Raw genomic sequence first — 23,819 nt, forward strand, 5'->3', positions numbered from 1 at the left:
AGATCTGATTTTTTTAAACCTCTTTGGCTTTGTTCTTGTATTTTCTTATGTACGAAGCCCTCCTTATGTAATACCCTGTGAAGGGGCGGGGCCTTAAGGGAAAAATAAATGATGATGATGATGATGATGATGACGACGTGGTGACGAAGAATGTGCGGTGCAGATTTACTGGAGTAGCAAAGTCAATCTGCTCCTCTGAAGCGGAGAAAAAAGCAGAATCCACCGATCTCGCCGGCCTACAGAAGAATGGCTACACACGTGGCTTTATTCAGCGCGTTGGTCGCCAGTAAAGCTCAGAGGACAGGGGAACCAGCTAACAATGAGACAACGAAACGCGCGTGTTGTGCTTCTATATGTGAGGGGAACCAGCGAGGCACTCGCACGCATTCTGAGAAAACATGGAATCGACATAGGCTCACGAACCTGTTTCGACAACAAGCAGCTTCTTGCCACGACCGAAAAACCGTGTCCCAGAGAAAAACAACCAGGTGTCGTTTACAAAATCTTATGATCAAAGTGCCCGGCACCATACATTGGCGAAACAAAAAACCTCCACCAAAGAATAAGGCAACACAAAAATGACATTCGGCAAATGAATTCAGAATCTAACTCCCTCGCCGAACACTGCGAGCGCGCCGACCACAGGATAGCCTTCGAGGAGGTGAGCGTCTTGGCCGTGGAGCCAAACCGGTTCAAGAGGCGACTGCGGAGTCATGGCACATCCGGCTGACAAAGGTGTCGATGAATAGCACTCCAGCAACACTCTCCTCCGCGTACGTTAGTGCATGGAGTGCGCCACGCGCTAACAAACGGAGAACGAAGGCAGCAACCCGCTGCTGCTGGCACACTTTAGTCACCCCTGAAGAAGAGACCGCGTTGGTCCAGAAACCTTGGCTAAAGTTAAAAATATTGGTTGGCGTCAGTTTCCTCTAAACACACCCAACTACCTTCAGCCGTGATTTCGAGGAATCGTGCTTCTTGGACAGCGTGCTTCTGGTACTGCTAAAGCTAGACTGTTCCAGGAACCGACCAGGAAATTCGAAGCAAAGGAAGCGTCCCAACGTTTGCCTAGGCAGATGCGCCATCGACTCTGTTCAAGGGCGGTGGCCAGACTTGTTTCTTAACGGGTAAAGAAGGCGGGAAGCGGAGGCAAACCCTATTTCAGGGCGCCCGTCCGCCTTACCCATCGAGTCTCTACCAGCGCTTCCCTCATCATCTCTGTACAGTCCGTGCATTTCCTTCACCATGTAAATAGAATGTCTTGTTGTCCCCCCAAAGTCTCCCTGAGTCCCGTCATCCTCGTACATCCTCCGGCCCGACCACGCCACCTCGATCCCAACAACGCTTTCCCCTCGTGCACATGGCGCGTAGCCAGATTCTCAAAATCAAGGTGGTGAAGAAACAGTGAATAAGGAGCCGATTCACATCGAAAAATAAAAAAGACATGCGGAAAGTAAAATTTCCCTAGATTACAACAAAAATCCCTTTCCCCCTAAACAAAGTTCAAATTCCCTAGATCTAGGAAAAAATCCCTAGGGTTGGCAGCACTGCGCTGCAGACAAGCCCAATGTTGCCCATGCCAACGCGCGCGCGGAGCAGCTGTTGCCATGACAACTATGTACATGCCATTGTTGCCTACGCCAACGCGCACGCGGAGCAGCTGTTCCCATGGCAAAATGTGGAAAATAGACGCGACGCCGGTAATTGCAAATGGCGGCGCCCTGCCGCCTCTGGGTGTTCGTGCTTTTCGATGACAGCAACGATGACTGCCGCTTGCGGCGACTATCAGACTATGAGAGTGCCATTTGGACAAGCTTAATTCAAGGTGGGTATTTTGTTCTCTTTCATTCTTTGCATCGACGCCGGTGAGGCGGAGAAGCAACGATGTCGGCCGTAGGGGTGGTATGGGATAAGTTTAATGAAGGTGAGTAATTTATGTGGGACAACTGTGCTGTCCCAGTTTTTTTTTTTTTTGTGTGTGTGTGTGTGCTAAGAGACTACATGAATACATGGCGTAAAAGAGTGCCGTTTGGCCAATTTATCTGGGACATTGGGCTGTCCGTTTTTTTTTTTTTAGTGCGTAAGAGACAGATGAATACATGGCGTAAAAGAGTGCCGTTTGGGCAAGCTTAATTCAATGTATGTGCAAATGGCTGCATTCCACGACCACAGAACAGTTTACCCTGTGGACTTTCTTCTTAGAGTGGAACAGAAAGAAGTTGTGAAGAACAAGGTACCGTGAATGGTACAGGTAAATATTCTAGGTAATGGTTTTTTTTTTGTTAGAAATTTTCCACAACTTGGGCTATTTTCATCTTGTTCAATCATGCAAATGTTTTAGAACCTCCTGGTATTTTCTGGCTTTTTTTTGGATATGCCCAAAATTTGATGCCTACGCATGCACGCAGTTTACTTGCAAAATCAGCTGGTGATGACAACACCTGTAGTTCACTTTTTGGTGTTTTCCGTCTTATTAAAGCTCAGTTTTCGGTGACAGCAGTTCCTTTGACATTAGAATATCATAGTCTGTTGATAGCAGGTCAACTTTAATTTATCCTCAATGTTCTTTTAAGTTTTGTTTGATTTGTGCCCAGTCATAACTGAAGCTTATATTGTGTGTAGTTATGCAGCAGTCATTTGGGGGCTGAAATTTTTCAAAGCACTTTAAAATTACTCTCAAAAGTGCACTTCATCGTTAAATAATTTAGTTGTGAAGCATAAGATATTAGAATACACGGATCACCACATGGTATTTAGCTAGGCCTGCTATGTGATTTAAAATTCAATTTATTTTCTCATGCTGTTTCGGTTTAGACAGCCGGACAATGGCTATGACATAAAAGGTCTGTATAGGTCACTGCTTCTTCATTTGTAGTCATTCTCACTCTTGAGACAGGCTGGTTTTAGCATTGCAGTTAATGAAAACAAAGAAGGAGCAGTTATATTGCAGTTTATTTTATGCCGCATGTGGCGTACACCGACCTTTGATATCACAACCATCTCCTAGCTGCTGGAATCAAAACATCAGAAGGAAATTCGATTGTAAATTATTTAGCGACTGATGTGTATGGGGTGATCCATATATACTAATGTCTAACGCATCGTTTTAAACATGAAAACATGCAAGCAAAGATTTGGTGGGTATAGTCCTGTAAAAAAAGACTGAAAAAGCAAGAAAGGAATGAGGAAACATGAGAACTACACACACACACAGAATTTGAAGAGCAATGAAGAGAGGAAGCGAGTGTGTTCCATGCCTTACCTGCATTATGTTTCTCACATCAAGAACTGTTATGCAAACTAAAAGTCATTCTCAATAACTCAACTCGTTGACTGGATTGCCGATTTCCTCTCGCACCGCTCCCAGTCTGTTCGCTTCAATTCCGTCGATTCTTCGAAAGCTGACGTAACCTCAGGTGTTCCCCAAGGCTCTGTCCTTGGCCCTTTGTTGTTTTTGCTTTATATTAATGATTTGCCTGACAGTATAACCTCAAAGATCCGTCTACGCCGATGATTGTGTATTGTACCACACTATTAACTCTGTCAGTGATCACTTCCTTATGAATGAGTCTTTTGGTATATTCTATGATTGGTGCAATACGTGGCAGATGAAAATCAACTTCACCAAAACAGTTGTCATGTCTTTCAACAACCGCCTATGCCCTTCTAATTACAATTATTCATGCCCTTCTAATCACGATTATTCATCCCTGCAAAGGGTACATGAATATAAATATCTTGGCGTTGTTTTTTCACACAATATGTCATGGTCAAAACACATCGATCATATCACAGCTAAAGCTCTTAAAAAGGTAGGTTACTTGAGGCGCACAGTACGGGATGCTCCTAAAGAGACAAAATTGGTCATGTATAAAACTCTAATTCGCCCTATTCTTAAATACGCTTCCAATGTTTGGAATCCATATAAGCAATGTGAAATTGATCAAATAGAATCTGTACAACGAAAAGCTGTAAGATTTATTTTTCGCCGCTACGACTTCATTTTTCACCCTCATCTGCGATATCTTCCTTAAACTTAATTAAGTCCGCTCGCATCCCGCCGGAAAACTGAGTCGTTAAAACTTCTTCACTCAATAGTGCATTCTGCTAATTGCCTCTCAGAGAGTAAGCATATCACGTTTTCAAAACCATCTCTAACCAGGAGCCATCACGATCTTAATATCCAACCCTTTTTTGCCCGTACTAACGCTTTCAAATACAGTTTTTTTCCGCGTACCGTGGAGAGTTGGAACTCATTAAATGGAAATATACGTGCCCTTTCTGTGTCTGGTTTTGCTTCCGAAATTGAGACGTAGCATTATATGATGTTGTATGCAGCGTTTGTTTCACATTTTGCCATGTACCTCTTTATGCGCGCAACTGTACCGCATGATATATGTAACCACTCCTGCTATAGCCCCTGGAATGGGGCTGCAGAATTTTCAAATAAATAAATAAATAAAGCTGCAGGCAGGTAACGAGTAAGCTTATGTTTTTGGTGCCATTTATTCGAGGAGCTCCAAATTTTTGTGGACTTTGGCAATACATTTTGCTGCATGAATGTTCTGTCTTGTCAAGCTTAGAGTGGCGTTCCTATGTCGTTTTAGAGGCATAACTGCTTCATGGTGCTTTTCCAAATACACATACTGACTATAAATATGAGAAAAATGTGGAGATGGTGCTAAGACAACGGCGACATTCTTGAAAGAACAAAAATGAACAAGGATACTGCACCATTTTCACTATGAGCTCAGGCCCATCTATTGATTTGTTGAATTCCAACAGCATTTTGTGAATGAAGATTCATCTAGGACCACTGTTTATTTCCAGAAATGAGACCACTGCCACTTGGAACAGTGAATTGCAAAAGCTACAAAGGAATAATTTCAAAGCATATTAGGAAAAATAAATCTGTCACAACAAGAAACACACTGACACCAATGGCAAATATGTTGAGTGATGTTTGAATGAATAGACTCTTTTGGTACAACCTTTGTCTTTCGTTCCATCAATTAACAGCCACAAATTTTAGACCTCCTCTCGTAAGCTTGCCAAGGTGTACACAAGGTTGAGCAAAAGATTAAGAGCTCAAAGAGTTAACAAAAAAAGACATAAGCAAACACAATGCGCCTCAGGGCCATCAACACGGCCCTTTATTCCAACTTGCGGCTCATTCAAAAACATCCCATTCGGTAATACTCTCTCGGGGGCTAAGTTGGTGCATGGTTTTGAAAGCAGACGCACAAAGCAGACAACGCTGGGGGAAGACAGACGAAACAAGTGCAACTGTTTATTCACCTATTGAACCAAGTGAATATATAGACAAAAAGGCAAGAGCAGAGAGGGACCTACACATGCGCACAAGCAGAAACAATAAGGTAACAAATGGCTATAGAAAAAAGTGTCTCAGCACATATCTAAAAAGACACTTTCTTTTCTGCCAATTGTAAGCGAGCGTGTGCTTACATAATCTCTTCTGCCTTTGTTGATGTGGAACGCCTCTATAAGATCACGGGCTGTAGTATCTTTGTCCCTGCTTAGGATTTTTGTTTCCTTCAGCTTTGCCTGGCATTTTTTCTTCTTTTTCCCTGCAGGCTTTACAGTATGTGGTAAGAAAGAACCCGTGCCGTTCTTTAATGCGTGATTATGGTCAAGGCTATCATTAATACATCAGCCCGTTTGGTCAATGTAAGATTTCTCACACGTCAGCGGGATCTGATAAACTATGCCCACTGCACATTTCACAAACAGCGTCACATGCTTTTTCTGCCATTCTGCTTTTTTCGGTTTGTTTGAATCCATTTTGCCACACGAGAAGAACAGCTTCTTGGGGGTGGAAAAACTACACGAACTTTAAACTTTGCCTCAACATGTTTCAGATTGTGTGCCATCTTATGAATATAAGGAATTATCACAGGTTTAGTTTTCTGTTTGACAACATCGTTTTTTGCTCTGTTATTACACTCTTCTTTTTTTAACCTTTTTCAGTAACACTTTGGCAACTGAGCAGAGTAGGATAGCCAGCTTGTTCAAGCCTGGTCTAGCCTTTTTGCTGATCTATTCACTTGCTTTCCAAGTGAATACACAGTTGCAGAGTTGCACTTGTTTCGTCTGTCTTTCTCCTGTGTTGTTTGTTTTGCGCAGTCTTCAAATTCCATTCGGTGACACCTGACTGCCCCAAATGGCAGAAGTAGATGCACATCTGCTTCTGGCATTTTAGTCAATTAGGTGTCACTGAAAGGGATGTTTTCAACAGGGACACAAATTGGAATACAGGCCGAGATTCGCCTACCGTGTGGGAGTATGCCCATTTGGCAATGCACTGTAGTAAATGCAAGAAACGTGGCTGCTGCCCTGCCCTTGAAAACACAGTGTTCTTTGCAAAGACAAGAGGTAAAGCTGAAAGGAAGGTAACTGAGGCTTTCATATTGCTAAGAATGCCGACAAAAGTATATGAGCACGCCATGTATCTTCATCATTATCATCATCAGCATGACTGCGCCCACTGCAGGGCAAAAGCCTCTCCCATGTCCCTACCATTAACCCTGTCCTTTGCCAGCTGCAGCCACCGTATACCCGTAAACTTCCTAATCTCATCCGCCCACTTAACTTTCTGCCGTCCCCTGCTACTGTTGCCTTCTCATGGAATCCACTCCGTTACCCCTAAGGATGAATGATTGTTTTGCCTTCGCATTACATGCCCTGCCCAAGCCCATTTCTTCCTCTTAATTTCGACTAGGATGCCATTAACTCGTGTTTGTTCCCTCACCCACTCTGCCCTCTTCCGGTCTCATAACGTTAAACCTAACATTTTTCTTTCCATGGCTCGCTGTGTCGTCCTTAACTTAAGCTGAACCCTTTTCGTTAGCCTCTACGTTTCTGCCCCATAGGCGAGTACCGGCAAGATACAGCTGTTGTACACTTTTCTGTTGAGGGATATTGGTAAACTGCTATTCATGATCTGAGAGAACCTGCCATATGCGCTCCACCCTTCTTATCCTTCTAGTTATATCCCTCTCATGATCAGATCAACAGTCTCTGCGTGCCCTAAGTAGACATATTCCCTTACCACTTCCAGCATCTCGCTTCCAATTGTGAACTGCTTTCCCCTTGCTAGGCTATTGAACATTAATTTGGCTTTCTGCATGTTAATTTTTAGACCCACCGTTCTGCTCTGCCTGTCTAAATCATTGATCATGCTTTGTAATTCATCTCGTGAGTGACTCAGCAAGGCAATGTCATCAGCAAGTCACAGATTATTCAGGTATTCTCCATTAACTCTTATCCCCAGCTGTTCCCAATTCAGGCCACATGATGTTATAACCCTTTTTTTTTTGCTGTAGTATGCAGTCTCCCTTCATATTTTGTGCGTATACAAGGTGTCCGATTTAATTCAATACAAATGGTTTATTAAACATTGCATTTGCTGTACACCACAGCTTTGGAAGTTGAATAATCGGTGAGGCTGATGCCTCAGTCAAGTGCAATGTAAATAATAAATGCTTATACATCTAACACTTTCAGACTGGCTTTTTAAATCCTGCGTTTAGGTCATATCTATAAGGAATAACATGGCACATCCTGTATACCATGAGTATTCCGCCCAAGCATATTCTTTAAGAATAAATGAAAACACTGAAATGGTTCCGTTGCGCCATCTTCTCACAATATGTCCAATGATAATGGCAATTGCTAGAGTTTAGGAAGGCCGGAAATAAAAGCAGCGTTTTACCGGACGTACCATAACAGGTTCTCGTACCACATCGCTGGAACTCCTTTATAAAAATTTATTTGTTGCCAGCAAAAAATATTTTTCTAGTTTTTTTAATATGCGAAATAAATGGGTTGACCATTTGGCTGATTTTTTTTGTCTAGCACCGTTGCCCACATAGCATTTTCTGGTCCTCAATGTGGCCGTTTCCGCAGAAATCTATGTACTTTTTATTAAATTACAGAACAACGCAAGGTTCAAGTTTAATTCAAACAGTGCTAGATCAAGGTTTCAGGCAAAACTCCAAAAAAGTTTGCTTAAATTTAGACTCCAAGTTTAGTTTAAAAAATGCGGAAATCTTCAATTTTCTCCGGTTAAGCATTTCCATTTTAAACCAAAATGGCATCATCCACAGTTTATTTTTTGAGGCATGACAGGGCATCTCAATACCTAACTACATGCGGAGATAAACTTTGCCAACAAGGACCGGTTCCTGAACAATAATTCTTGCAAAATGCCCAGATGAAGGTGATGTTTTACACTTTGGGGCATGATATACGGAGAAAAATTTTTTTTCTTTGAAAGAAGGTCTCTACACTTCTGTTGGGACTGGTCTTCCATGAATTTTCTCAGCAAAATCTAAAATACCAAGAATTTGGTGCATCTCCTTTCGCGTGGAATGACTCTGCTGTCCCCAAATTTAATTCTTGAAATCGACTGGGAAGTACTGTAAAAAAAAATTGTTTCATGAACCTCGACGGCTGTGAATAGTGACGAAACATTCAAGAAACGGGCAATTTTCTCTGTTAAGGTTTTCTGCCTAGATACATGCCTTACGGAGCATACTTGTCCCCAACAGTTTTCTGTTTTCTGGACCACTCGTTTCGTTGCACTCCTAGGACCGCAGCCCAGGTCTAGACAACTGTTTTTTTCTTCAAATTTATGAATTTTAAATTTCTTGTATGAAATTGTCTTCTCACTTTAATATGTCAACACTGAATCTCAAAAATTCAAAACAAAAATTTGAGCTTTGCAAAGCGAAAAGAATTACAAGAATGACTTCACCCTGCAAGAACAATGAATGTTGAACTAGCCTTCTGCCATATTTTCTTAGCTTTGCAGGTTTCAAGAAAAATATATATTGGAAAATAATGTTCTGCACATAAAAAAGTGACATTTGGTGAGAGCAGTCATAAAATTATTTTTAAATTGCTCAAAAAATTTCATGTAAATACAGCTAGAAATAAACTAAATTTTGTTGAAAGTTGCGTCCCTTCTGAAATGGAGGTGTGGGACAGACTGCCGGACATATCATGCTGACTTGAAATCCTATTGTTTACATCGAGTGCCGTATTGCTTGCTGCATTGCCTTTCTGACTGGTTCTCGCATTTCCTTGTCAAGTGCGAGTGAACTTTGAAAATGGGCAAGGTGCCACCTCTTTTTGACACAGAGTGGCACATGACCAGAAATGTTGTTTGAAGTAATGGCCATTTGGCAATCACTAAGTGCCAGCAGACTGGTTGGAAATATGCAGAAATCACTCTTGCTTGACACTTCAGCAGCCGACCATGATGCAGGAATACTTTACTGTGAGACTGTTTATTGCCATGGGTGCACTCCAGAAACTCCACGTTGTAGCACTCTGTATGTAGCCACTGTCTGCGAGTTAGCACATCTGTTCTTCCATCCCTATGCATCACACCCACTATAGTGGCAGCGTTTATCATGCTGTTCGTCCTTTGATACAGCCACATTAGAAGATGCATGCAAAGTTAGTGGGCTTCCTCATAACAGGAACATTGAAAGGACTCTCAAAATAAACACTGAAGCTTGTTTGGCTGGCTGCTGTTTACTTCAGAAAGTTTTGCATAATACCTTTTCTGTGTGCTCAACTTACTGCCCTACCATTTATGTATTTTTTTTGTCATAGCAGGGATGAGGGGCGTTCTTTAGGAAGGCCATGCATATTATGCGAAACCAGGTGGTGTTTTTCGAATACTGCATGGTCATAGAGGCATGCCTCGTTAATATGGTACTTTCGTCCCCCGTCAAAACTGTCCATAACAAATTGGGAAGCAAAATAAAAAGAAGACATTTATTCAGATATATACACTGGGATTACAGTATGCTTTTCTGCATAACAACAAGCAGTGAATTGCTAATTATAATCTTAGAAACTTGAACATTTTCCCGGTCGCAAAAGTTGTACTGCGGTGCGAAGTGCCTCACAGGCCACGAGAGACATCATGGCAAGATTCACACTGGGTGTCCGATTCTGTGTTTGCTGTTGTATTCACAGTGGCCCTGTAGACGACTTGCTTGTTCACCAGTTGTTCATCACTTCCTGGTCTACTGCATCAGCTGCAGGCATTCCTGAAGACTCACGAGGAGGATGTCATTGATGCGCACATTCATTTGCCTGTGACCTCCCTGAGAGGAATGCGGTTTCTTGGCTGCTCTGTATCAATGATGGTGAGCCAATGTATATGTGGGCTTTGTTGGCTATGCAGAATCCTTCCAGGTTTCTGTGTGCGTTTGTACCTTTTGTACTGGAGTTATAGGTTCCCTGGTTCTCCTATCTGTTTGCATATGTTTCTGTGTTCATGTTAGCATCATTTGCATGTTCCCTAACGAAATTCCAATTCTTGTGCAGGATGTCTGCACAATGACAGACACTGCACTGCTGAGTTGAGCCGTTCCCGAATCTGGCAGTATCGATGCTAGAGCCTGTGCGTCAAAGCTGAGGTCAAGTGTTGGACCTGTCTAACTCCCAAATTTTAATTTCGGTTTCATTCCTCACTGGTTGGACTAAATTAAATTGTTCTTGCTGTTTATACTTGTAAATTTATAGCTTTGAACTGCTGTTAAGCTCAGTTCCTCTGCACTTAACCGCAGTCATATCTCAAGACCAAATACCGCTTAATTTTCACTGCAACTGGTTTTCTTGTGTGCTTTTTTTCCCTGAGTGGTCATCACAATGCAAGTGAACAGCTTTGTTTTCATTATTTTTTGAGTGGCTTTGTTCTCTTGGCAGGTGCAGGTTGGCGCAACAAAGGTTGACGAAGCTTCCATTATTTTCTTTATAATGTTGAAATGCTTATGGAGGTGGTCATTTGAAAATTTATTTTCACATCCTGCAGGCTCCTCAAGTGAAACTGTGGCGTGAGGAGCGGAAAAATTATGCACCCCAGTGTGCCCTTCTGAACACCTGCCCAATGACAGCAGGGTCTAATACACTGAATATTGTGCAGTGGAATTTTTTCCTTACATATTTCTTTGTACACTTTTTTCCCAGAAGTGGTTGCCCTCATCCTACAAAGTAATGCACCTAGTGCTGTGCAGAAAAAAAAACACTGACATTAGTTTGCTGCCTGATTTTCAAGCTATGCAACAGCTGAAATGCGTTGGAGACTATACCCCAACACCCGCCGTGGTGGCTCAGTGGTTACGGCGCTCGGCTGCTGGCCCAAAAGACGCGGGTTCAATCCCGGCCGTGGCGGCCGAATTTCTAGTGCACAGGATTCATTGTACATTGGATCCCGCTGTCTTAGGTACGCTTTCATTAACGGCAGACTGGGGTACATTTAAATGATTGTTTTCACCAGCATTGCAAAAATGTAAAAGTCAGAGAATGGTGGTTTCCTCAGCTTTCATTGCAGAGTATGCAGATGCCAACATATCTTTGACATATTGTAACGGGAAGAAGCATATCTGATAACCTGAGAAATTGAACAGAAATTATTCATAGTCTGAAAAGAGAAAACTGCACATCTACTCCGGCCGACATTTTACTGCAGAAACCTGCCGTCATGATGATGATTCTTATTCATTCACAGTGCCAGCACTCTTTACTGCATAAGTCTGTGCAAGAGTGCGAACAGTAAATGGCAAGCAGCAGCAGCAGTGCATCATCCTTTCCCCTGTATTCATTGTCTGTGTACTTAACCAAAAATAAAAATTACGATTACTGACGCTGCAAGACCAGGCCCCTTCTCATCAAACAAGCCATTTCCTACAGTGTACTTCGCACCGTGTACTGCGAGTTTTCTGTTCGAAACATAAGTTAAGGAGCTGCACACCAGAGTTCACACAACTTTCTGCACAGTGCGGATGTCAGACGAGTGATGTATTCCTTCCAGTCCACATAAATTGGCAGTCAAAGCACACCTTTGGTCAAATGCAGCGTCACACTGATGTGGGTGTTAGTTTTCTGTACAGTATGGTACATTGTTAAAGGGAACATGCGGTCACGTGAAGTTGACTTTCCGCGAGACGCTGCTGAGGAAAGCCGGAAAGAATGCCAAGCTGATTATGGTCCGGAGATTTTTTTCGGCATTCTGTCCCCATGCATAGATCTCATTTTTCACACCCGCAACACATCGAATACCTCTTCTCGCTGCTGAATTGGCTTTTTTCCATTCTGTGGTCGCGTTTCGTGCGAAATAAGCAACATTTTCTGCGGACTAGGTTATCCATGTTTGAGTGACTTGGTTCATATGCCACTTAACGCGTACAGTACACGTTGATAAACAGTAATAAATATGCTCTTCTTATTGACAGATTCATGCACTAACACTGCGCCTTGGTTTAATCGGCACCTACATCGCTGAAACAATAACAAAAAATGCCTTTACAGACAGGCTGACTGCTGGAAATGCTACAAAGGCTTGAAATGCTACAAAGCATGCGATAAGGATTATCAGTTGATGTCTAAAAAATGGTGTCATTGCATGGCATAAATTTTTTGGGAAGGAAGCATTCAAGTATTTTTTATTTATTTACACACACTGCGGTCTCTACTCTTAGAGGCATAACAGGGGTGGGCTACACAGCATTTGTTTACAACAATGTCAATAACATAGTCAGGCAGTTCTTTTTGAAATTGGTTACTTAGCAATGCACGCAGATCACCGTCTAAGTTATTCCGTAATTTAACATTCTGTGGACCTTGATATGCCGGCCTGTTGACATTGCAGATCTGCAAGCTTGAGCCATTTTCGCAAGCCACCCAAGACAAACACATTAGGTAAAAAATTGTGAAGCGTAGTAGTGATGTGATTGTTAAAGAGTGCAGGAAGACAGGACACATGAAAGGAAGACAAGCAACACAACCACTGAAGCAAATGAATCATTACCAACTCGCCCAAACAGAAGCTTTAATTTAGTGGTGATATGTTCACTTTTTCAAGAACTGGTGAGCGGTTTCAGCAGCTTTACATCGTACTAGTCTTTTTAGTTTTCATTTACCCACTGCAGTATATTTTTTCACATTCACACTGCTCTGATATAATAACTACCAGCCCTTCTGACATGTATGATCCTGACAAAACTCAACGAAATTTGGGTGCGCAGAAAAACCCATATACATGCGCCATAACCCATAGCAACATTTCCAAGGCAATCATGAGGGAACATGCACGCTCCATTCACTGGCATAATGCCAGGCAACTGGTACACAAGGCACCAGCACACCAATGAAGTTTTTCCTACACAGGCACTCAATATTTCTGGATGATAGGATTTAACAAAAGTGGCCATGGAAAACTCTGTATCAAACATGCACATAGCTAACATACAACAGAGGAGAACCGTACATTGGTGAGTTGTTGGTATACCATGGCAACAGCAGCACCACAATGCACAGGATCAGCACAGCCCCCTAGTTCTTCTGTCAATATCTTTTGGTGCTTCTTCTACCACAGATTGAATATTCTATATTCAGTACTTCTCATGATAACTTGGTATCTTGCAAATACTTTAAAAAAATCTATATTTAGAATGAACTTAAACACTTGTACCCATTCTTGAATTACTCTTAACATGCTTCAAGTTTGTTTTTTTTTCTGGGAAGGGGTGGAGGCGAGATGCTGGCAGAAAACTTCAAACATGTTTGCTATGTCCTTTTGCATACATTCGTCCCAGATATTTTTGGGGACACTGTGTTATCTGTTCTTATAAGGAAACACAGGTTTTTTTGTAATGCTCCTTTCCTTATTCTCAATTTGTGTTAACTATTGTTACAACCCTGCTAGGGACACATTGTTTGACCTCTCGTTGACCTTACAAAAAAGAAAAAAGATGTCTCGGGGAAACTACCCTTGGAATCTCCCACGCACGCTCCCCTTGTGTCGGACCGTGAGACGCGACCGACGATAGACAAGATGACAAAAGGAAGCGGGCAGAAGCGCATTCCCGAGGACGAAGTAGCAGCGGACCTCCGTACCCTCCTCGCCCATTCCCACAGGGCTCAGCGTGCTATGTGCGGCGACTCTTCCGATCTGTGAATCGTGTGGTGAAAGCGGCGGAGCCTTAGTGTATTTAACGAGTGTCCTGAGTACGAACGATCGCTCTGGGCCCTGACACAAGGCTCATCCAGTTGCTCGACGCTATGAACTTTTAATTCTTGACCGTTTGCTCTTTGTTTCCTTTTAAATTATGTAATCAAGTTTCATGAAAAGTGCCAGTAAACTCGTTTGTTTTTCGTTTTCCCAAGCTTGAAGTTCCATATTTCTTCAACCTGAAGGCTCGGACACGTTACCCAACGGAGCCCGGGTTCAAGTGAACCCCTGCGCCACAACACTATGAATTATTTACTTTTCACTGTTCAGACATTTTTTACAGTTGAACATAGTCTCAGCAGATACTTTCTTGTTACACAGTACTCAGTACCATAAGCAACTCTTTTCATGAAAAGTATTTTCAACAAATCTGTTTTGCACTTATGTGCCCAAACTTTGACCTACAGCAGACAGATCTGAGAAAAACTCAAGAAGACTTAACGGCCACTCAATGTTATTTCACAATATCAGCATACGGTGATGCCAAGTTCAGCAATACATAGTACCACAACTTGTTTGGCAGACTTCGCTACAAATGTATTAGGCTGTCTTGCCAAGCTGTTGCCAAATACAAGACATGTTAACCAGTTGTAGCATTTGTCATTATGAGCATGCAGTGGTGGTGAAAAACACTTACAGTAAAAAAAGAGAGAGAAGAGGCTATCAAATACAGATGCTTTGCTGAAACATGTTGATGACCTCTGTTAACACTAGTTATGTCAAACTGAACTGGTAGCCGCGTTCACACTCATTTGAGGTGCTGAATCGAGCTGGACTGGTCAGAAACGTGCTTATGGAATGTATACGGTTATGAAGGCATCAACTGTACAGCAATTGTAAACGTTGTCACTGTCATTTTGGCTCAGGAGGGCTAATATTTTAGTGTGAAAGTACTACTTCACAAGGTCTAACTGGCTCACAGAGTTGGTGTGAAGCTTGACCTTGAGGATGACCTTGGCAAACAAAATAAATATTGCCGCAACTGGGATCAATTTCGATGGCCTGTGCACGAGAGCACTATGCTGCTGCCACAGACGACCCCGGCTCGCGTTAAACTGCAACACACGCTCGCGCTGTGCATTGCATGTCGCCGTCTTCCATCAACTAAAACTACTCTAGAACTAATCACGTCGCCAGAAGTGCCGACGACCTAGCAAAGCAAAACCATGAGACAACCAGGCTAAACATGTGCTTTCACATATATACTCGGCTTAACTACGTTAAAACCCTACAATTCCCCCCCTCCACCCACCCCCCCTTGTGCGGTACCCGTTTACTATACAGGGTCACAGTGGCTGAGCTCGTGCACTGCGCTCAGTATTTCTAAGAAAATTAACTGTGTGAACTCGCTTAATTGAACAGCTCAGGCCTGAAGTGATCAATTTCGAATCGCGTCACACGGAGGTACTATCGGCAGGCAAAATTTACGAGGTGGGTGTGTACGGGGAAGAAGAAGATTGGTTTTTGGGGAAAAGAAATGACGCAGTAGCTGTCTCGCATCTTGGCGGACAACTGAACCGTGCCGTAAGGGAAGGGGTAAAGGAGGGACTGAGAGAAGAAAGATGTGCCGTAGTGTATGGCTCCGGAATAATTTCGACCACCTAGGAATGTTTAACGTACACTCACATCGCACAGCACACGGGCGTCTTTGCGTTTGGCCTCCATCGATAACGCAGCCGCCGCATTCGGGTTCGAACCCGGGAAATCCGGCACAGTAGCCAACCGCCACGTAATCTAATCGCTCGAAGTGTCTGAACGAGGGGACTTGCATTCGCCACACGCTGGTAGCATTTTTAAAGCACTAGGTCGCGAGGAAGCCCCACAATAACTTTTCTTCCCCGAGAACACGCACCCCAATAACTTTTGCTGCTGGTGGTACATACACTTACGCGGTATGAACTCGACTCTGTCCGATAGGATCACGCAGCAGTAAAATCCTCCGAAGAGAAAAGTGGCCATAAGGTACAACTGCTGTTTTCCCAAAAATTGGTACAGTACTAACGAAGGCCGTGTAGGTAGCCGCGCAGCACGGAAAGCTCACCTGAACTGGCTCCAACATGTCATACTTGAACACTGCAGCATAACTTTTTTGCTTGCGCTTAAAAATGCACTCAGTGTTACAACAAACGCAAGAACAGCACCAATCCAGCCATAGATGTTGTTGTTGTTGTTAGCCTATCAAAAGATGGCACATACGGAATGTTGGCTTTCTTATTGTGAAAGGCCAGGAATTTTACACACTGCCTGTGACACTCACCTATTCGCACAAATGCAGGCCAGGCTAGCGTTACTACAATACAACTTGGGCCTGGCAGACGCTTGCATTTGTCGGAAACGGACGTGGGCAACACAGCCAGCGGAGGCGCTGACACAGCCAACACTGCACTTGGCTGCAGCGTGGAGACGCGAGAGGAGCCTCTCGCTGGCAATCCTCTCTGGCCTCGGAGAGCTGGGGGTCGGAAACAAAACGTACGGCTACATAAAGGACTTCCTGTCGGGTAGAACGATAAAAATAAGGTTTCAGGACATTGAATCCCCAACCGTCAAACTAGGTAGTAGGGGTACGCCGCAGGGTTCAGTGCTGTCCCCATTCCTCTTTAATGTTGCCATGCGAAATCTCCCGGCAGAATTGAGAAAAGTGGAAAACTTGAAATTCAGCATGTACGCGGACGACGTCAACCTATGGGTCACCCAGGGCAGCGACGCGAACATCGAGGAGCGCTTACAAACGGCAGCAGACACCGTAGTGTCCTATGCGGCTGAAAGGGGCCTCTCGTGCGCTCCCCAAAAATCGGAGCTCTTTATCTACAATCCAAAGGCGCTCAGGCACAAACGCCAGATAAACATCAACATAACAGTAGATGGCCAAACAGTGCCAAAAGTCGAGCAGATTAGGATCCTGGGGCTATTTCTACAAGCGGACGGGTACAATGATACAACGATAAAGAAATTGAGTGCGTACGCCACGCAAGTCATGGGTCTGTTCAGGAGAATCGCACTCAAGGGTCGAGGCCTTAAAGAACGAAGCCTCCTGAAACTAATGCAGGCTTACATCACTAGCCGCATATGCTACGCCACACCATTCCTAAACATCAGATCGGACGAAAAGCAGAAAATAGACGCACTCATCAGACGATGCGTGAAGAGGGCTCTGGGACTCCCCATCTCGACCTCTACTGAACGCCTCCTCGAAATGGGTGTGCACAATAATTGGACGGAGCTAGCGGAGGCTGTGCGCATGGCACAACTGGAAAGATTAAGCAAATCTACCACGGGCAGAACCATCCTTGGCTGGGTGGGGCTGCAGTCAGACAGGGGGACATGCCAACACGCGGACGTTCCACGAGGATGCCGCGAACACATAACAGTGCCCCCGCTACCTAAAAACATGCACCCCACATACAACGGGGAGAGGAGACGGAAGAGGGCCGAGACTCTCGCAAAAAACGCGGACAAAATAGGGCCGAAAGGAGTCGCCTACGTGGACGCGGCTAGCGGAAAGTTGGGGGCGGCGGTGGCTGCGGTCGTTGACGGCCGCGGCGTACCCGTCGCCGCCGCTTCCGTTAGAAGTCGAAACATAGACACGGCCGAAGAAGTTGCAATAGCGCTCGCTTGCGTTGGCACGGAAGCCAGTACGATCATTAGCGACAGCAAAACAGCAGTCTGGAACTTTGGAAAAGGGAGGGTCTCGAAGGAGGCAGTCAAAATCTTGGAAAAGGGAAAACTCGATAGACGAGTTCGAATAATTTGGACCCCCGCGCACGAATCCGTCCCCGGCAACGAGGCGGCGCACGAGCTAGCCCGAGCACTCTACTTCCGGGCAGCCGCAGAGCCGCCTGGTTGCGAAGGGATGGACGAGAGGCTGCAGACATACAAAGAGATCATAGAGCACTATAGACTTGGTAGACGGTCCCTGCCACCACCGGACCGAGCGCTAACAAACAGGGAGGCAGTCGCATGGCGGCGCCTGCAAGCTGGGAACTTCCCGAACCCCGTCTGGCTCTACCACACGCAAGTGGAGGAAAGAGCCGACGATAAATGCGCGACATGTGGAGAGAGGGGTACTTTAGACCACATAATCTGGCAATGCCCTGGTTCCCCGGGCGCCAAGGAGAACATAAGAAGTAGAGAAGCCTGGGAACTGATGCTGCGAAGCGAGTCCCTCGCCCACCAGCAGCAAGCCATCCGCCTGGCGGCTAAAGCCGCGAAGAAACACTGTCGCTTCGCCTGTCTTTAGTCGCGGAGACCCCGGCCCCCGTTCTCCAGGCCTGCGTGCCGGGGATGGGGAGTAGGGGGTCTCCTACATCGGTGGAAAATAAAGTTCTTACTCACTCACTCACTTGGCTGCAGCGTCTGTTTTGGCAACATTGCACTTGTCGGGAACGGGCGTGGGCAACACTGAAGTTGGCTGCAGCGTCTGTTTTGGCAACATTGCACTTGTCGAGAACGGGCGTGGGCAACATTGGGCTTGTGGGGCGAGTGAAGCTCCGCGCCAGCGGAGCGCGTGAAGCAGGCGGCGCCGAAATCTCGGGCCGCCGCGCGGCGGCGCTGCTGCGCCTTTCACTTGGCAGCCCCCTCGCACTCCGGAGCTCGCTGCGATAGGCGCCGGCTTGTTTGTTACACGGGGAGCGTGCTCTGCCTTGGAGTGTATTTTCAGTGTGTCATGCTCTGTTATGTTGTTTAACATAGGTGTGACTTTCTCCAGGGAACAGGTAGGGGCCATCCACTGACCGTACGAGAAACGGAACACTTTGCGCGGCAATCTTAGCACGTGCACTCATCTACGTAGGGTACGCGCGCTGGTTTCAACAAGATCGTCGTGGGCAAGCGTTTTTCCTCCGTACGTTAATTCATGTGCGTGTTGATTTCATCTATGCTGCGCTGTGCATCCCATGATATTACGAGATGAGCAAACCTCGGCGGAGGAACTATTGTTTTGCTCCTGGATGTAGGACCGGCTACAGTGGAGTGAAGGATGCTCCGAAGTTGTCATTATTCGGGGTTCCTGAAGACGAAGCAAGGCGCCGCACATGGCAGCGCAACTTGCACCGTGCGGACAAGCCCCTGGAAATGACAGATGCCGTGTGCGAGCTGCATTTTGAAGAGAAGTACATATTAATAGACTATGTGCATATCATCAACGGCAAGGAGGTGCGCATACCACGTGGCAAGCCATCTCTTTTGCCAGATGCAGAACCAACAATTCTGCCCAACCTTCCCGCGTATCTGTCCAAAAAGCCCTCGCGCGAGAGGCCAGCAAGGAAAAGAACGTCTTCGCAAGTGCCCAGCGACCCGTCAGCCAAGAGGCAGTGCACACAAGAGGATATATCACCGATTATTACGTCCCAGAATGACGAAGCAGCGGAGTTATGTGAGCCTAGCGAGAATTATGCGTTTCAGCTGAGCGAAGTCCCTAAACCATCTGAGCTCTGGGCACTGCACAAGTTTTGGAACTACGATGGTGTTGCTTTCGTCCACGGCTCCCTCAATTGTGAAACACACGCTATCAGCATAGAGAAATCTGTGTTCATGAACTATGGGGAAAGCCCAAGTACAGTGCTTTGCCGCACGTCTGTTCGCAAGACACTGATTTCCGAAAAGGTTTTAAGCTCACTGAGCGAAGGGGAGCAAGTGCTACAAGATGCAGATTCTTTGCAAATTTGTAAAGGCGTGGGTAGACCAGAAGAGTTCGTCGGTGTGCCGCTCACAGAAAGACTCAAGCAGCAGATATCGGATGCAGATGGCCTTTTTGTGAGCACCAAATGCAACGGAACTGTAAATGACAAAGGTGAGCCCTTGCATCAATGCACATTTTTTACTGGTCTAGCCAAATTCTTAATGAGCAACAGAGTTTTACTGATGCATATGTTAAACAATTAGTTAATGAGGTTGAAAATCAATATGGTTTATCTGTTTGTTCATATAAACACACAGGTATCCCAATGTCAAGCAGTTATCGCTGTATCTAGAAAAGCCTATTTTTGAAAATTCTGGTTCACCTTCGCTGAAGCAGCCTTTACAGTTCATTGATTAGATCTTACTGCATGTGCGGCATATCGCACTATTGCAGCTGCATGCCATTAAAATACAATAGAAGGATCAACATAAAAAAAACAATTGATAGCGTTGTTGCCAAGCAATGCGTAGAAATATATTTTTCTTTTGAAACTCTCTACAGGCTCAACATGCATTCCATGCAAATACCTGCGGAAGGCCCTATTGACACGAAAAAGCCATTTGAAGCGGAGGGTACAAAAGTGCACAGCTGCCACAAAGACCACAAAATTTCGACTTTTGAGCCAGAAAAATCGCCGCATTTCAACCAAGCTCCGTGGTATAACAGCACGCCTGGAGGAAATGAGGGCCAAGAATGCAGTGATTGAAGAAGATGTGCTTGAAAAAAGCATCAGTTGCCTTCCACGAAAACAGCAGGCTAGTGTGCGGCAGTGTTTTCAAGCAACAAAAAGGTCAAGCAGGAGGGGTATGCGCTACAACCAGGAATGGATCCTAGAGTGCATTCTGATGAAGCTCAAAAGTCCCCGTTTGTACGAACACATACGAAAGCATGAGATCCTTGTGCTACCAAGCAAGACTGCTATAAAGAAATATATGAGATACCGGTCATCGTTTGGCTTAAGCGCGACGACAATGGATATTCTAAAAAAGAAGACATCGAGCATGTCAAATTTCCAAAGGCATGGGGGTCTACTAGTCGACGAGGTAAAGCTGTCTGAGCACTTCAGCGTAACCTCGTCAGGAGAAGTTCAAGGCTTCGTCGACCTTGGTACTTTTACGAAACCACAGGATAAACACCAACCGTGCGATCATGGTATGGTAATTATGTATATGCCCCTTGTAGGAAAATGGAGCCAAATCGTCGGTGTCTTTGCGACAAAAGGAAATGTAAAGGGCGACATTTTATTGAAGATGATGATCGAAGCCGTGATTATTGTTGAGAACGCCGGACTTTTCGTAGGTTACATAACATGCGATGGGGCGGCCTGGAACCGAAAAATGTGGAGGCTTGCAGGGGTTGGCGCATCAGCAAAGAGTGTTACGTGCAAAGTGGATCATCCCGTTGACAGAGAGAGGAAGTTGCATTTCGTTTCGGACTTCCCTCATCTGATTAAGTGCTTACGAAATGGACTCCAGAGGGCTGACTTTACCACCCCTGAAGGAAAGGTAATTCGGCACACTTGAAACTACGTATCGCTGTTTCTAATTGAGGAAAGCTGCAATCTTGTTTTTGCATTTCTCTAGGTTTCAATGTGGCCTGTTCGAGAAGCATTCCGACGCGACTGCAGCGTGCGGACACTGAAAGTCATGCCTGGACTCACTGAAGCGCATACAGATCCCAACTGTTTTGAGAAAATGAGGGTTTCGTACGCCTTCCAACTTTTCGGGACAAACGTCCTGAGAGGAATGGCATTTTACAAGAAAGATATTGAAAGGAAATGCGGCTCCATCGAAGCTACGCAAGAATTCTTCACGTAAGATATACTATCCATGAATTACTGATTTGTCAGTCGGCATTAGCCTTGCATACAACGTTTGATTTGTGTTTCTTTTTGTCTTCTTTTCAGGAAGATAAACAAATTGATAACGGCCATGACGTCAAGGTTTCCCGCCGAAGCACTCAGGCCAGCATCTCCAACAGCTGCCATTCTTGTGGACTTTCTGGACTATCTTGACAAGTGGGAAGCTGGCACCTCTGGAAAACAAGGATTTCTAAGCGATTCCACAGCGACTGGACTTAGAGTTACCCTTGCTAGCACGCTATCATTGCTGCAGTACTTGACAGAGACGCTTCGATTTAAGTACCTAATGACTTCGCGTTTGAGCACAGACCCTGTGGAGCACTTGTTCGGAATAATCCGGCAGTCCAGTGGGTGCAATTCCCATCCTTCTCCAGAGCAGTTCCTCATCACTGTGAACTGCCTATCATTTTATAACCTTGCTCGAAGCGTTGACGGGGCCAACGCCACTCCAGACGCGATAAGTGCCCTCCTGAACGTAAGTGACAAGGACAAAACTATAACCCCAAAGACAGTCGATGAGCTTCTTGCCCAAGGTAAACTAGACCAGGCTGAGACTTCTCTCGTTAAGTTGCCACCTGCAAATGACCAACACTTGCCATTAGTGGTCGAAAAGAGTGACTCAAGACTTATTTATTATATGGCAGGGTACGTGGCCAGAAAATGTGTCTTGAAACTTAACTGTGCGTCTTGCAAAGACATTCTTCTCGTGGAACCAAGTGAGGCAGCAGTGCACCATCTCCCATCCGAGTATACAAAACATTGTGACTGGGGTGGACTTTTATACCCCTCGAAAAATTTGTACTGCTTCGTCGCTGAATTGGAAAATTTATTTACAGAATGCTTCAGCACCGGAGAATTGCACGCCAACAGCATCTCCGACGTGATATCGCTTGTGAGGCAAACATTCATTCATTTTAATGCTGTTGGGTGCAGTGTACACAAAGAAGAGATCAGCATGAAGGTGGTCTCTTTCTATGTCCTTACGCGCTTGCACTTTCTCGTCAAAGGACTGAAGAGCGAAAATAGCGCAAAGCGAAAAAGAGCCAAACTTGCTAAGCTGAGCAGGAGTGTGTAAAATTCACGGCAGTCAGTTACACCAATGCAGCTTTGCGTTTTCTTGGAAATATTTGGGAATTTGTACTAGAATTAGGAGTAGTGGGTCGAGGGAAGGCGGCGGGCTGAAGCTGCTTGCGCCGACGCCGACAGATGGCGCTGCCGCTCCCTTCACCTGGCAAGCGCGCGCTCGCTCGCAGCAGCTCGGCGAGTAGCTGGTGATCAGGCAGGTATGCTCCTGAAGTTATTCGGGCTCTGCGAGGTTTAATCTTACATCAGACATTTATGGAAGAAAGGCAGATAGTCATCTCTTGTAAAGTCATAAACGTTCCGTGTGACGTATGGCTGGCGTGCGTTCACTGTAGCTCACATAGGCATGTGAAAAGTCTCATTGCACTGGAAATATATACAAAATGGCTTTATTTGCAATAATTCCCAAACATTTCCAAGAAAACGCAAAGCTGCATTGGTGTAACTGACTGCCGTGAATTTTACACACTCCTGCTCAGCTTAGCAAGTTTGGCTCTTTTTCGCTTTGCGCTATTTTCGCTGTTCAGTCCTTTGACGAGAAAGTGCAAGCGCGTAAGGACATAGAAAGAGACCACCTTCATGCTGATCTCTTCCTTGTGTACACTGCACCCAACAGCATTAGATGAATGAATGTTTTCCTCACAAGCGATATCACGTCGGAGATGCTGTTGGCGTGCAATTCTCCGGTGCTGAAGCATTCTGTAAATAAATTTTCCAATTCAGCGACGAAGCAGTACAAATTTTTCGAGGGGTATAAAAGTCCACCCCAGTCACAATGTTTTGTATACTCGGATGGGAGATGGTGCACTGCTGCCTCATTTGGTTCCACGAGAAGAATGTCTTTGCAAGACGCACAGTTAAGTTTCAAGACACATGTTCTGGCCACGTACCCTGCCATATAATAAATAAGTCTTGAGTCACTCTTTTCGACCACTAATGGCAAGTGTTGGTCATTTGCAGGTGGCACCTTAACGAGAGAAGTCTCAGCCTGGTCTAGTTTACCTTGGGCAAGAAGCTCATCGACTGTCTTTGGGGTTATAGTTTTGTCCTTGTCACTTACGTTCAGGAGGGCACTTATCGCTTCTGGAGTGGCGTTGGCCCCGTCAACGCTTCGAGCAAGGTTATAAAATGATAGGCAGTTCACAGTG

The 23,819-nt window shown here is 45.0% G+C and overlaps 1 protein-coding gene across 1 annotated transcript in view; it reads left to right on the forward strand.

Moving 5' to 3' along the window:
• The first annotated feature begins 1,604 nt into the window (after positions 1-1,604).
• Positions 1,605-23,819, forward strand: part of LOC144127910 (steroid 17-alpha-hydroxylase/17,20 lyase-like) — a 54,563-nt gene continuing 32,348 nt past the window's right edge. The window contains exon 1 of the mRNA XM_077660896.1: positions 1,605-1,825. Within this exon, the coding sequence (XP_077517022.1) occupies positions 1,711-1,825 (115 nt within the window). The 5' untranslated portion in view covers positions 1,605-1,710. The remainder of the gene's footprint in view (positions 1,826-23,819) is intronic.

Source organism: Amblyomma americanum, chromosome 4, assembly GCF_052857255.1.
Source record: "Amblyomma americanum isolate KBUSLIRL-KWMA chromosome 4, ASM5285725v1, whole genome shotgun sequence".
NCBI classification, from domain to species: domain Eukaryota; kingdom Metazoa; phylum Arthropoda; class Arachnida; order Ixodida; family Ixodidae; genus Amblyomma; species Amblyomma americanum.